Genomic DNA, 12473 nt, shown 5'->3' with positions numbered 1-12473 from the left:
GTCCAGTGGAGAGAGGCGGCGCAGGATAGGATGGTGTTGGAGGGGGTGAGAGCAAGGGAGGGGAGGGCGGTGACGGTGGCTCGAGGGAGGGGTTTGTTCGGATGTTGGTGGTGAAGAAGTCCGGCAGTGCTGAGAATGTGGATGTGCAGTTTATCTGAAAGGGGGGCGAGAAATAATTACTAGAATCAGAAATCTCTCTGTATCTAATAATAAAGAATCAATAGCCTCTCTTAAGATTATACGCTTAAGCATCAAAACAATCTCTCTGTCAACTAGAGATTTAAGATTTTTTTTTTTTTTGGTTCTGCTCAAGTTTTTCGGATGTTCTCTTCAAAAAGAATGGTGAAGTGCGATGCCCCTCCAGTAAGATTGTTATTACGAACTACCTACCCCTCTTAAGTTTAATCTTTACAGAAACACCCTTTAGTACCCCCTCTAATTTTATTTTTTACAGACAGACCCTTCAGTGATTTTCTTGGACTTTTTTTTTAACCCTCAGGGGGTCTATCCGTGTCATAGGGCCCCCCTCCCCCCTAATCTTTTTTTTTAACCCTTCAGTGATTTTCCTGTTCATTCCAAATCTTGCCCATAACAATAGCCATGCATTTCTAGACCTGCAGTTTGATGATCAGATGAAACGCGTCATCAGCAGATCCATTCATTGCATCTTGGACATCTCATGGGAGTAACAATTCCTTTCTTACACAGGAAAACCTCTGTAGCAATAGCTCAACTATACAACCCCCAGAGCCAACAACATTGAATTCGGAAGTGAATCATGATTCTCCACATCCAACGAAGCCTCCAATAACTAACCTTCTTTGAATACACGCGCATCAATTAGATAGGTGTTCGATGCAGGACATGCTCGTTTGCGTGCGCCTCATACATGACCCGCTATTAGGATGTTTCGGTTTCAATGGATGAGGTAGCGCCACGTAGGATTTCCAACGATATTTTTGATCTGGCCTATCGTTGCGAAAATAACTATTGTCATAGTGGAAATCTTACATAATCTTATGTCTCATCCATTCAAATTGTGACGGGCGGTAAAGATGCATTCTAGTAGGCGGTTATGATACATTCTAAATCTAACATTCACCATACCCATGTGTGTTGCTCTCATTCCTAATTTGCATTCAAAGAAAGAATCATAATCGCTCGCTATTAGGATGTTTCAGTATTGATATGTTACATTTGTTGTATAACACATGTTCAATATCATATACTGATTGCATTGATTTTTTTTTTGTAAAGAAGAGTACATACTAAATACCAAAGAACAAAATAACTAACAAAGGGAAGACATATCAGCCATAAACGCACTGAAAGTCACAAAGGACACACCCTCGTCCCAATCAAAGGCCTTATGATCACCAAGAGCTTTTTTTCCTAACAGATGGGCCACACCATTAGAATCCCTAGGCTTGTAGATGAAGCCTTTGAAGCTAGAACAAACAGCTAGGGACCTAACTTCATCAGCAAGTAGATCAAGTTCTCCACTTTGAACCTCCAAATTGCTCAATAAATCCACAACATTGTGGCAATCAGAGACAATAAACCATTGATTCCACTTCCTCTCCTTGGCAAGGACCCCATCTTTTATAGCAATAATCTTAGCAACAAGAGAAGAGAGTGGATTCATGTAATAGTTACCTCTAGAGCAAAGAGCAGCACCATTGTGATCCTGAGCCACAATACCACTGTTGCAACCACTTCCATTTCTGTCTACTGCTGCATCCACATTGATGCACACCATACCAGAAGCAGGAGGATCCCACTTGACACTACTGCTACAAGATTTAGATTTCACAGAGGGAATGGACTCTTGAAAGTCCCTTCTGTGGATTGGGTAGTTGGATTGCATTGATTTAATAAGCATCAAAATTATGCGGATTTTTTATAATTAGTAGCAAGACATATGTCATGATCTGCGTCATTCGATATCGATTTGAGCAGTGATAACTATACACAGGAGTTATACAACCCTTGTGTTCCTACACACAGAGGAACTCTTTTTGTAAAGCGCAAAGACAAATTATGAGGTCTTATGGACCCCACTTCATTGTGACTAATAGTATAAGAGTAGTATAGCTATTGAATACGCTTATCATCTTCCTTTTGATTTTCTTTATAGCTTGTTTGGATTGAGGGGAATAAGGGAGAATGGAAGTTAGGGGAACCATTTACCTTGTTTGGGAACACTTAAAAGGTGAAGTTATTCACCCTAGTTCCCCTTAGTTCACCCCTTAATAATATAAAATTTGTTACTCCCAAATTGGGGTGTAACTAAGGGGAAAAGAACTCCCTTCCTTTCCCTTCTCTTCTCTCATTTAGCTTCCTTTAACTTCCCTTAACCCCATTGAAATCCAAACACGCCCTTAGGAGCTGCTCTATAATATTTATTTTCGTATACTACTATTGTGATATAAGATGCAAAAACATGAAAATCTCAAATGCTTATAATCGGTAGATGAATACAAAAACTTTTATAATTTTATATCGTAAAATATAAATACTATCTACATATTGAAACGTACCAATGTTTGTGCGTTGTTTATGATGACGCTCATAACTAGGATCCGTGGCGCAATGGTAGCGCGTCTGACTCCAGATCAGAAGGTTGCGTGTTCGATTCACGTCGGGTTCAATCCCCACTTACCTCTCCCTTTTTTTTAAGAAGATTGTATGCTTCAGCCCACTCAGAAAAGCCCATTCGACTCCGGCCCAGAAATTCAAAATTCAAATCCGTTCCAGAACTCTCAAACCGGCCACGTGTCAGTCCCACAACCACACCGTCGCCAGGGCTTCGCCTGCGACTCTCCCCGTGAGAAGAGTGCTGTCAGAGAACGGACGACCTTTCCGACTATAACATAGCACCCCCCCCCTTCTCTCACCCCCTCCCTTCGATTCCTTTTCTGTCGCTCCCTCTCTGCTCCTCCGTTCGAAATTTTCTAATCCGGCACTCTTCAACCCTAACCCTAGTTTCGCGCGAGCTGCCGTCCTAAATAGGCGCCGAAGAATTCGAAGGCCTCGGCCTCGATCTCCAACAAGGTGGCGGAGACCGAGATCCCTAAGAAGTCGAACAGAGGGAGGCACAAGAAACCTCAAGAAGGCCCCAAGGAGCCCGAGTACTTCCCTGAGAAGAGGAACTTGGTTCGGTTTCCCAATCTAATTGTTTTATTTATTTATTTTCACTCCCGAGATTGATTTGCTTAGGGCGAGATTTGGTAATAAATCGATGAGATTCACTTGATTGGTGACAATAACCGTGTTTTGGTGAATATGGAGCTATCTTAGGTTAGTTAGGGTTTAGCAATGCGGCTATTGAAGCTTCCAGTATGGTAAATTTTTAGTTGGACCATATTTCCAATATGGTAAAATTTTCTTTTGCTTGCGACTATATGGTGTTAACGTCAACAGTTGATGTCAATTTGGTGATATTTTATATAGGAAAAATAACCAGGTTGGAATTAATGTTGATATTGATACCATAATGTTGCAAATGAAAGGAAAAAAAAACATATTTGAAAAAGGTTTGTATAAAAAATACCAATTTGGTAATTTAGCCCTTTGGATTTGGTCCTGCTGTCCTTTTATTTTGTTAGATGGCAGGGTTTTATTAATTATCTTCACTTAAGTGAACGTAGGTTACTCACTTTATCTTCCCCTTTTTGTCGTAAGGATTCAAATTAACCGTCTTACTTCTGTTTGTATGATTCAAGAGAAAAGCCCTGTTGAAGATTGTAAAGTAATTAGCTGAGAAAATGAGTGCCTATAGTTCCTTATCATTTACTTGATCAATAGCATTGTTGAGTCTGTTGCAATTTGCTGAAGAATTTGGGGTTATTTGATGCTGTTGTGATTAACTGTGATATATTTTTTTTTCCTAATTCCGGTGTTTAAGCATTTCCTGTTATCTTAGCTATTAGAATGAACGTAAGCACATAAGAACGGATTTCCCTTCTTTACTGCCTGCCATTGGCTTATTAAAATGTTTTTATTTTTCAGGAAGACCTGTGGCAAGCTGCGTTTCCTGTTGGAACTGAGGTCTGTATCCATTACTTTTGTTGTCTAATACTTTTCATTCATCAAATTGTGAAAGAATAAATCAAAATGTATATTGTCATGTGAACCGTATTGATTTCTGTTGCAGTGGGACAACATGGACAAACTCCGAGAGATCAATTGGGATTTTTCAAACTTGGAGGTGAGTTTTAGGAATCTTTCAAAAGCTTTATTCCTGGAGGTATTTTGTTTCTGAGCTGAGAAGTGTTGTTCACAGAAAGTTTTCGAGGAGGGTGGAGAACTTTATGGAAAGACAGTCTACATGTTTGGCTGCACTGAACGTAAGTGGCTTCTAGCTGTTTTGTCAAGAATGTTTTTGCCTCAATATTTTTGAAATTCAATATGCCCATATTCTCTTGAGTCATGTTATAGGTTAACTTTTTAATATACGAGATGCTATTATTCTTTATTGTTGCTTCCATGATGTCATTTTCTTGTTTGCTTTCTTCTTGTTTACAGCTCAATTATTGGAAGTAAACGGTGAACAGAAAGTAACACTTATTCCTATTATAGTGGCGGTAAGATCATCAGCTACCTGTCTGGGCTAATGGGTTTAGGCTTGTCTTTTGTACCTAGTTGTTTACTCTAATACATTGAATGGACATCAAGGTGCTGATATATCCATTGCTTAGACCTGTAAGCTTTTGTTTGAGTTGTGTATTTAATGTTATTGCTCACATTTCATACTAATTCTAAATGAGATGCTTCAATTGAGTACTTTTTTGTTGTTGTTTTGCTGGCATGCATCTGTTTTATTAAAATGTCAGTTAATCTTGATGATTCACATGCCCTACGATAATCGGATTGTTCATCTTCCTTTGACACGAGTGCCATGACAAATTTTAAGGCATGTGGTTCATGGCACCTAAAAGTTGCCGTTGTGAGGAGTCTTGGCAAAAGTAGGAAGGCTACTAACTTTGTGTGAATTTTATAACAAAACGTTCCATAATTTTTTGAAGTCTCTCTTAGTGGAAATATATACTAAGGTAATTTGTCAGCATGTGGTCCATAGCATCACAAATTTATTGTTTGCAAGGCATATCTGGTCTGAGGCGCCTAAAGATAGCCGTTGTGAGGAGACAAGTTATAGGCAAAAGAAGCAATGCTAATAATAACTTTGAGTTAATTTTATAACAAAACGTTCTATAATTTTTGAAGTCTCTCTTAGTAGAAGTATACAGTAAAGTAATTTGTGCTCGCAATTATCTTAAGTATGCTTGAACTTTATGTTTATCGATCTACTTTGACCAATGACTTTCATTTGTATGTGGCAATTTGATTTCAAATTTAACCTCTTACAGCTCTGTCTAAGTTCTAATCACAAGTTGGTTGTGCTTACGCCCTAGCAAAACATAAATGAATTTTATGGACAAGTTTTTCAGTTTTATTGGAGTAAATGCTTGATGCTTTCATTTGTTATGAATACTGATTCACATGTTGATCCTTTCTCTTGCTTTGTTGAATAGGTGGTTTCTCCTATTCCACCATCTGATAAAATTGGTGTAAAATCCATACAAAGGGAGACTGAGGATATTATACCTATGAAGGCAATGAAAATGGCATGGATTCCATACATACCTTTGGAAAACAGGTTAGTTTCATTTATTATAGTTACTTGATGTTTCTATTTTGAATCTAGATCAGCAGATCTAATTCTTAAATACAAAAATCATTTACAGGCAAAGTAGAGTTGATAGATTGAAAACCCAAATTTATACTTTGGGCTGCAGCCAGAGAAGGTACTTTATCTCTCAGTTAGCTATTTATCTTGTGAGGCTTAAAAGGAAACGTAAACGTGATTTCATCATTACTGGTTTTTCCTAAACTTTGGTTGTCAGTTTATTAAAAGGCAAAGTAAATTCTCTCATTTATTTTTTTGCACTTTATTTTTTGCAACTAAGTAAATTCTCTCATTTCGCTAATAATAATGGTATTCCCCAGTTTTTTGACCTCTTCACCTCTTTGTAGCCTCGTCACTACTCTATAATTCTCTCATTCTCAAAATGATTCTAACAAGTTTCTTTGTTGACTTCACTCTTTAACTTGCACCATCACAAATTTATTGGCTTCATAGCGGCTGGTGCATATTTGTCATTTATGAACTTGAAAAAAATCTTTGATTCTTCTCTAATTTGTAGTTTGTGTTGGTTTTTAAATTTATTTTTTATCTTTCAAACAAGTGAACAATATACTATTTTGCATCAATATAGCGCCCTCATTTCCTTTACTCACACGATTACTTTCTGCATGTTATATGACGCATCTTAGTCCTAATATTAATTCCCTCTGTTTCATAAACAAATGCTCACTATTTAGTTGTATATATTATTAAATTATCATATTGGACAATAGAACGAATGGTCTTAATAGAAGAGTAAAATTACATTTTTACTTGTGCCTTCTGGCACTTGCATAGATGCTAAAATCCCAAAATCCCAACAGAGGCACCAAGAGCATTTCTGTCATTGAACATCGCCAATGGACTCAACAGAGGTGATCGCAAAATCCCAAGTCAAAACAGGCTCAAAACAGCCTTATACACTGTGACTTAGCCCTGCGCGACTGTTAACTCCGCATGTCTCAGCCCTGCGTGGTTGTTAACCCTGCACAAACTCAGTCGTTCGTGGCTGCAAACTCCACTCAACTCAACCCCGTGTGCCACGCGTGGTTCACGGAAACTACAGATTTGTTTGAATGTTGACTGTTGTTGGATCACCAAATCCCCCCACATTAAATGCAAAAGATATCACATTAAATGTACTGCAGTCCAAAGTATGGCTCTCTCGAAGACCGCATTGGGCTAAGAGCATCTCCAACAGCTTCCCCAAAATTTTCTCCAAAATAGAGAAACAAAAGTCATATTCTCCAAATTATTTTTGCTCCAACTCCAACAGCTTCCCCATTTTGAAAAATCGCATTTATTACAATAATAAAGCTCTCCCCAAAAATTTGGAGAATGCTGCAGATTTTGGGAAGGCTCCCTATTTTTTCTCCTCCTTCCCTATTTTGGGGAATGAGATGGAGAATCTGTTGGACCAAAAAAAAGCTCTATATTCTCCAAATTTGAGTATTTCAAGAAGATGGGGAAGCTGTTGGAGATGCTCTAACCCCACGTAGTCACAGTTTTATGGCGCGGGGTTGATAGAGTTGATATTGTTTCAGCATCATTAAATGTGATTTGACTGAAGTAGGCACACGTGATGGCCGAGCCAACCCCCCGTGGTAAAGTTATGAAAAGTGGTGTACATTTATTTAATGCTAATACGATCGACGTACGATTACAACTAACCTCACATGGAGTTACGATTAAAACTAACCTCACATGGAGTCAACCTCGCGTGAGGCACAATCTTCAGCCTGTAAATAGGCCCCATTCACCCACTTTCAAGGTATTCAGTCCTCTTTGGGGTTGAGCCTTGAGCTCCTCCCTTGGCTGCTGAGTTAACCTCCCGTCGTCATGCCAACCTCTTGTAACCCAAGAGTGTGATGCCCTATAGCACTTGATCCTTGGTCTCATGTTGGCATTTCACAGTCTTGCCCCAAAAGCTCGGCTTTCTAGCTTGTCAACAAGAAGATTCCTTTCCGGTGAGTTGAGTTCCACATCAACAGAACTCCCTTCAACTCCAAACTCGAACAAAGAACACCTTCAACAACGACATCCTCGTGGTCAATGGAGCATGGAACCTAGTCTCCGTTTGCACACTTTCCCAAAACCAAACTCGTAAATTTCGTTTTTAAGTCAATAACAATGTAAACTTTCAATTTTTGTAACTTCTTTTGACATGAAAACAGGGTGTTATATCAAACGCTATAAAGTTGATCCATTGATAGAATTACAAATTTGTTCAATACTATTTATATCAAAATTCGCTACTTTTCCTTCTATAGGGGATGTTTGTTTTAGAGTAGAAAGGGTTAATTTCTGGATAAGAAATCGGAATGCACGGGCTAAAAAAATATTTTTGATATCCCAAGACTTAACACATAGGAAAACATTGTACTTTTATGTTGATTACAATTTGCAGTCAATTCTATGAACCATTTCTCTTTTTGTTGAATTATATTGGTCCTCAAGGACTCATTTGCTGTGTATCCGCCTCAATCTTCTCCCCTTTGCTTCATGATGCTAATCAGCTAATTCCTTGAGACTCTAGTTTCTTTAAATGAAGTGCTTTTGCTTGCAGAAACATGCATTGCAAGTAGTTTTGTAGCTTCATTAAGCTGCATCTGGTTCTATCTCATATTGCTGTTATCATCGTTGTTAGTTTTATTATTAATCACACTAGGTAGGATTAGGCCACGTGTGCTTGCCAATTATTCTGTTCACCATTAATTTGATTACTGTGCAGATTTGTGTCTTACAGTGTGTTTGGGGAGATGACTTAGGGAAGGGAAGGAAGGGGAAAGCCTTTCCCCTTCATTACAGCCCAATTTGGAGTGTAAGATTTTGGCTCAAATCCACCCCCCCACCCACCACAAATCCCCTCCTCTACCCTTCTAAATGGAACTCCCAAACAAGGTTAAAATTATATTTCTCTTCCTCTTTTCCCCTCCCCCTCTCTACCCTCCATCCAAACAGGCTATTAATGTTATGGTGTAATAGTAGCATGAGACTACATTCTCCAAATATTGTGTTTCATGTTTGAGCTTGTCTAGTTGTTAAGATTTGTTGATATACTCTGGTCTTGCTTCATTTTAACGATCCTTTTGTTCCGTCATTATCGTGTACAATTGTGCACATTGATCTGATCTGATGATGAAATAATGATATTCAATAATGTTTTTGGAGTTGGCTTATTCTTGCAATTATATTATGTTATTGTCCTGTATAATATCTCCTTGTAATATCTGATGTTTTCAAGGTTCGTTAGATATGATTCAAGTTTGTAAGAATTTTTACCAGTTACGATTGTGTACCATAACATGCTTGGGTATTGTCCTTTCAGATCTGCTCTAAAACATCTGAAGATTGAGCGTGTCAAGCAATATGACTATTGTCTTCCGTGTAAGTTTATCGAACTTTTATCGACTTTTTAAAATAGGCCAACCTTTTGAAAATTGATTGTTTGCTGTGGACATTATTCTGTGTTGTTCAGTGATTGCTCCAAAATGCACCTATTTTTGTGATTTTGACCTTGTTCCTATGCCCTGACATATCTGGGATTGGATATGATCTATCAAGAGTCGGATCCAAATACAATTTTCAGTAGGAGTCACAAATCTTTTTTAGATCTCTGTAAGAATTTGTCAAATTGAGCCACAACTTCCTTTCATGGTATGAAACATAAAATCCTTTTGGAACATCGTCTATCTCTTTAGTGTATGTAATATATCCTTTTCATGCTGGCAACGCTTATTTTGGGTGTTTTTCCTAGTGAAGAGCCACTTTATAAAATCTTCTGCGAAAATCAATTGTGAGCAGCTACTGTGGGAAGTTGCTGTTTAGAAACGTGGTGTTTAGTTAAATTGTAAAAAAGCTACTGAAGTTGCTGATAAGATTCAGAACACTCAACTTTAAGCTAGAAGTTTTTTTAAAATCTTACAACTTTATTTTAGCAAACACAAAGTTAGTGATAAGCTAAACTTGGACGTTGGCAAAAATTGCTAAACCAGAATCAGTCTAAGCTCATGTGTTTGAAGAAAAAGACTAGCGATGCAGCAGACTTCCTTATCAAGAAGATTGTCACTAACAGTTTCTTTGAATGTTTGCCATGGAAAGCATGAAGGGAACTGAGATTGTGGGGCATAATTGCTTATAGTTAACTCCTTAGTTTCTTTTTTGTCGGAATGCGATTCAGATAACATTCTATGATGTTTTATCTGGCAGACCTTCAGCCGCTGAAGGCTGATGAAGATGAGGATGATACAGTTGTCAATATCATGTATCCTCTTGAACCGCCGGTAAGCTAATTACTGAGAACAGTACGCAGATGCAATTTCATCCTCTTTAGAGTTTAGTATTCCACATCTTCTATTAATTTGTGTTATATTGATGATCCATTTTTCTTGTGCAGATTGTATGTGATTTTGACTGGGAACTGGATGATCTTGAGGTATCTATGCTCATAGCTTAATTTTCTTCCCATGCACCAGCAAATGCTAAATGCTGTTGTAATTTCCAGGAGTTCGCTGATGAACTTGTCCAGGAAGAAACTTTATCAGAAGACCAAAAGGATGCTTTTAAGGTGAGGGCTATATGCAGAATGCTTTTAGTTGCTTTCTCTTAAGATATATCTCTCTACTTGGGCAAATATATTCTTTATCTGATTATCTGGTATGGTTTGTCAGGAATATGTGAAGGAACAAGTCAGAGAACGAAAGAGAGCACAGCGGCAGGTACTTTCGCTGTATAATTTCTTTTTTATGTTGTTGGAGACAAATATTAAAATATCTGTTTCTGATAACCATTTAGGCAAAGGAAGCAAGAAGAAAAGCTATAGAAGACATGGATCCTGCAACAAAGGCAGCATTTGAGAACATGCAATTTTATAAGTTTTACCCGGTGCAGACACCAGATACACCTGATATAAGCAAAGTAAAGGTATGTTACTTTCCTGATGCGTCATCCAATTTGGGTGGCGCATTATAATTTGCTTGCTAATATTAGAAATGAATTACTTTTGACTGATGTAGATGCTTCAATTGCTATTGCTTTTCCGCTAGTGTGTGCGCGCTCGTGCGTGCCTGTCTCTTAACCTGCGGTTCCCATTTTTTCACAAATGAGCTTAGTAAATTTTAAATATCTAGTTCAATTTATGACCAACGTTAGCAGTTTTAACTAATATTTGCTGAACCTTGTCTTCATGATGGGTGCGTCTTCATGATGGGTGCGTTTGCTAAGTGGTATATTTTGTGCGAGGTCTGCACTCTGTGCAAAGCTCTGTACAACTTTGTGGGGAACATAGCAAAGGCAAAGTACTACTTGCTAGCACTGAACTGCCTCTTTCACTTGCTCTGTGAAGGTCGAAAAACCTTGAGTGAAGGTCAAAAAACTTTGAAATTGTAGAGAGTCCACTTGCATACTAGACAATGATTGTGCTCCATTGACAAAGCCTATTTTGATGGGTCGTATGATTAATTCCTATGAAGATAAACAACAATTATGAATATAATACTATTCTAATGGTTTCTTTGATTCCGTTTGATCTGATAATCTACTGATTTTGTCTTGCAGGTTCCCTATATTAATAGGTATTACGGAAAAGCTCATGTCCTAATGTGACACCTTATACGTTTGTCTGGCGTTCCACTTCTTTGTGGAGGCGTGGCGGTGTAGGCTTCTGCCGTGAATAGAGACCAGAAGCAGGCATTTTTGATACATGAGGCTGTAAATTTTACAATTTTAACGGAAAAAATGTATCCAGTATTAGGTCGTTGGTATTAGCTGGAAGTGGTGTAACTGGCTTTGGTAAGTGATGCTTTTCCTCTGTTCCATGTACAATTTGTAGCGGAAAACCCTGATATTTTCAAACTAAATCTCATTCTTTTGAGATCCCTGCGCTACATCTGAGGTTGAATAATAGTGGCTATGATGGGGAACTAGAATTGAGTTGCCTGTTCATGAAAGCTTTAGGAACTATGTTTCAGAGACGTTACCAAATGTGTACTTCTGAAGCGTTATGTATTTTGAGCAGCGAATATTATGCTGATTTTACCAAGATTTGTCATGAACCTGCGGTCGAAATTCCAGTGATGCTGGTTCCATCTCTGTTCAGTTTGCATTTGAAATGTTGAAAATTCCACTTATTTTTCTTGCACGCTCGAGTGTATCCTGTACAGGGGTTTCACCCTAAAACGCCTCTTTTAGAGGCGTTTTAGGGTGAAAGCCTGACAGTTTGTCAGGCTTTCACCCAAAAAACACCCTAAAAAAAGTGTTCCAAACGCGCCCTAAGTAAATCTCGGGCGTGTGGGTCCCATCTTCCCTTCCCAAACCCAAGGTTAGGAAAAGGGGAACGAAGTGGGGACCTGGGGTTGTTGGCGGCATTATCATTGTGACAAAATAAAAGCGACTATGCGTAAATTCCATCGGCCACTAATTTAAAGCGGATTTTTTAGGGTTGCGTTTGTTTACTGCTTTGATACATATGTTGCCTCGTTGTTAGATTTTTACCATTTCACTATTACTGTCGCTATTACGTGATTAAACAGTGAAGGGGTGTAGAGCTTTTAATTAAGTCTGTTATAATCAGAAGAAAGAAAGTCAACTCGAGCACAATTTCCAGGACGCCGGCCATGACTTCAACGAGGTGGGGAAGTTTCAAGAGCTCTGAATACCATCTTCTACAGACACATTAATGATCCTCTCCATACATCAAGGTAAACTACTCGAGTTCAATGAGGGAAACTTGATTAGTATTTTTGACGGTCATTAATTAGCCATCACTTTAGATGGCTCGCCATTATTT

General features: G+C 38.3%; 1 protein-coding gene and 1 non-coding gene across 2 annotated transcripts; both read left to right on the top strand.

The window, feature by feature from the left end:
* Positions 2579–2650, top strand: TRNAW-CCA. Its single transcript has one exon. It is a non-coding gene; the product is annotated as a tRNA-Trp (tRNA).
* Positions 3008–11757, top strand: LOC109848214. Its single transcript, XM_020417608.1, has 14 exons — positions 3008–3156; positions 4012–4050; positions 4157–4210; positions 4286–4349; positions 4528–4586; positions 5535–5659; positions 5748–5807; positions 9015–9073; positions 9896–9969; positions 10083–10121; positions 10191–10253; positions 10357–10404; positions 10481–10609; positions 11243–11757. Exons 3-14 carry the CDS (start codon positions 4166–4168, stop codon positions 11288–11290), a joined length of 813 nt encoding a protein of 270 aa, XP_020273197.1. The 5' UTR covers positions 3008–3156; positions 4012–4050; positions 4157–4165; the 3' UTR covers positions 11291–11757.

The sequence above is a fragment of the Asparagus officinalis genome, chromosome 7 (genome assembly GCF_001876935.1).
Source record: "Asparagus officinalis chromosome 7, Aspof.V1, whole genome shotgun sequence".
Taxonomy (NCBI): domain Eukaryota; kingdom Viridiplantae; phylum Streptophyta; class Magnoliopsida; order Asparagales; family Asparagaceae; genus Asparagus; species Asparagus officinalis.
The sequence above is the reverse complement of the archived record's forward strand: the minus strand, read 5'-3'. Positions and strand labels throughout refer to the sequence as shown.

Coding starts and splice junctions, on each gene's coding strand:
- LOC109848214 (XM_020417608.1), top strand. CDS start 4,166: ATGGACAAACTCCGAGAGATCAATTGGGATTTTTCAAACTTGGAG. Junction 9,074..9,895: donor ATATGACTATTGTCTTCCGT/GTAAGTTTATCG, acceptor TTTATCTGGCAG/ACCTTCAGCCGCTGAAGGCT. Junction 10,610..11,242: donor CTGATATAAGCAAAGTAAAG/GTATGTTACTTT, acceptor TTTGTCTTGCAG/GTTCCCTATATTAATAGGTA.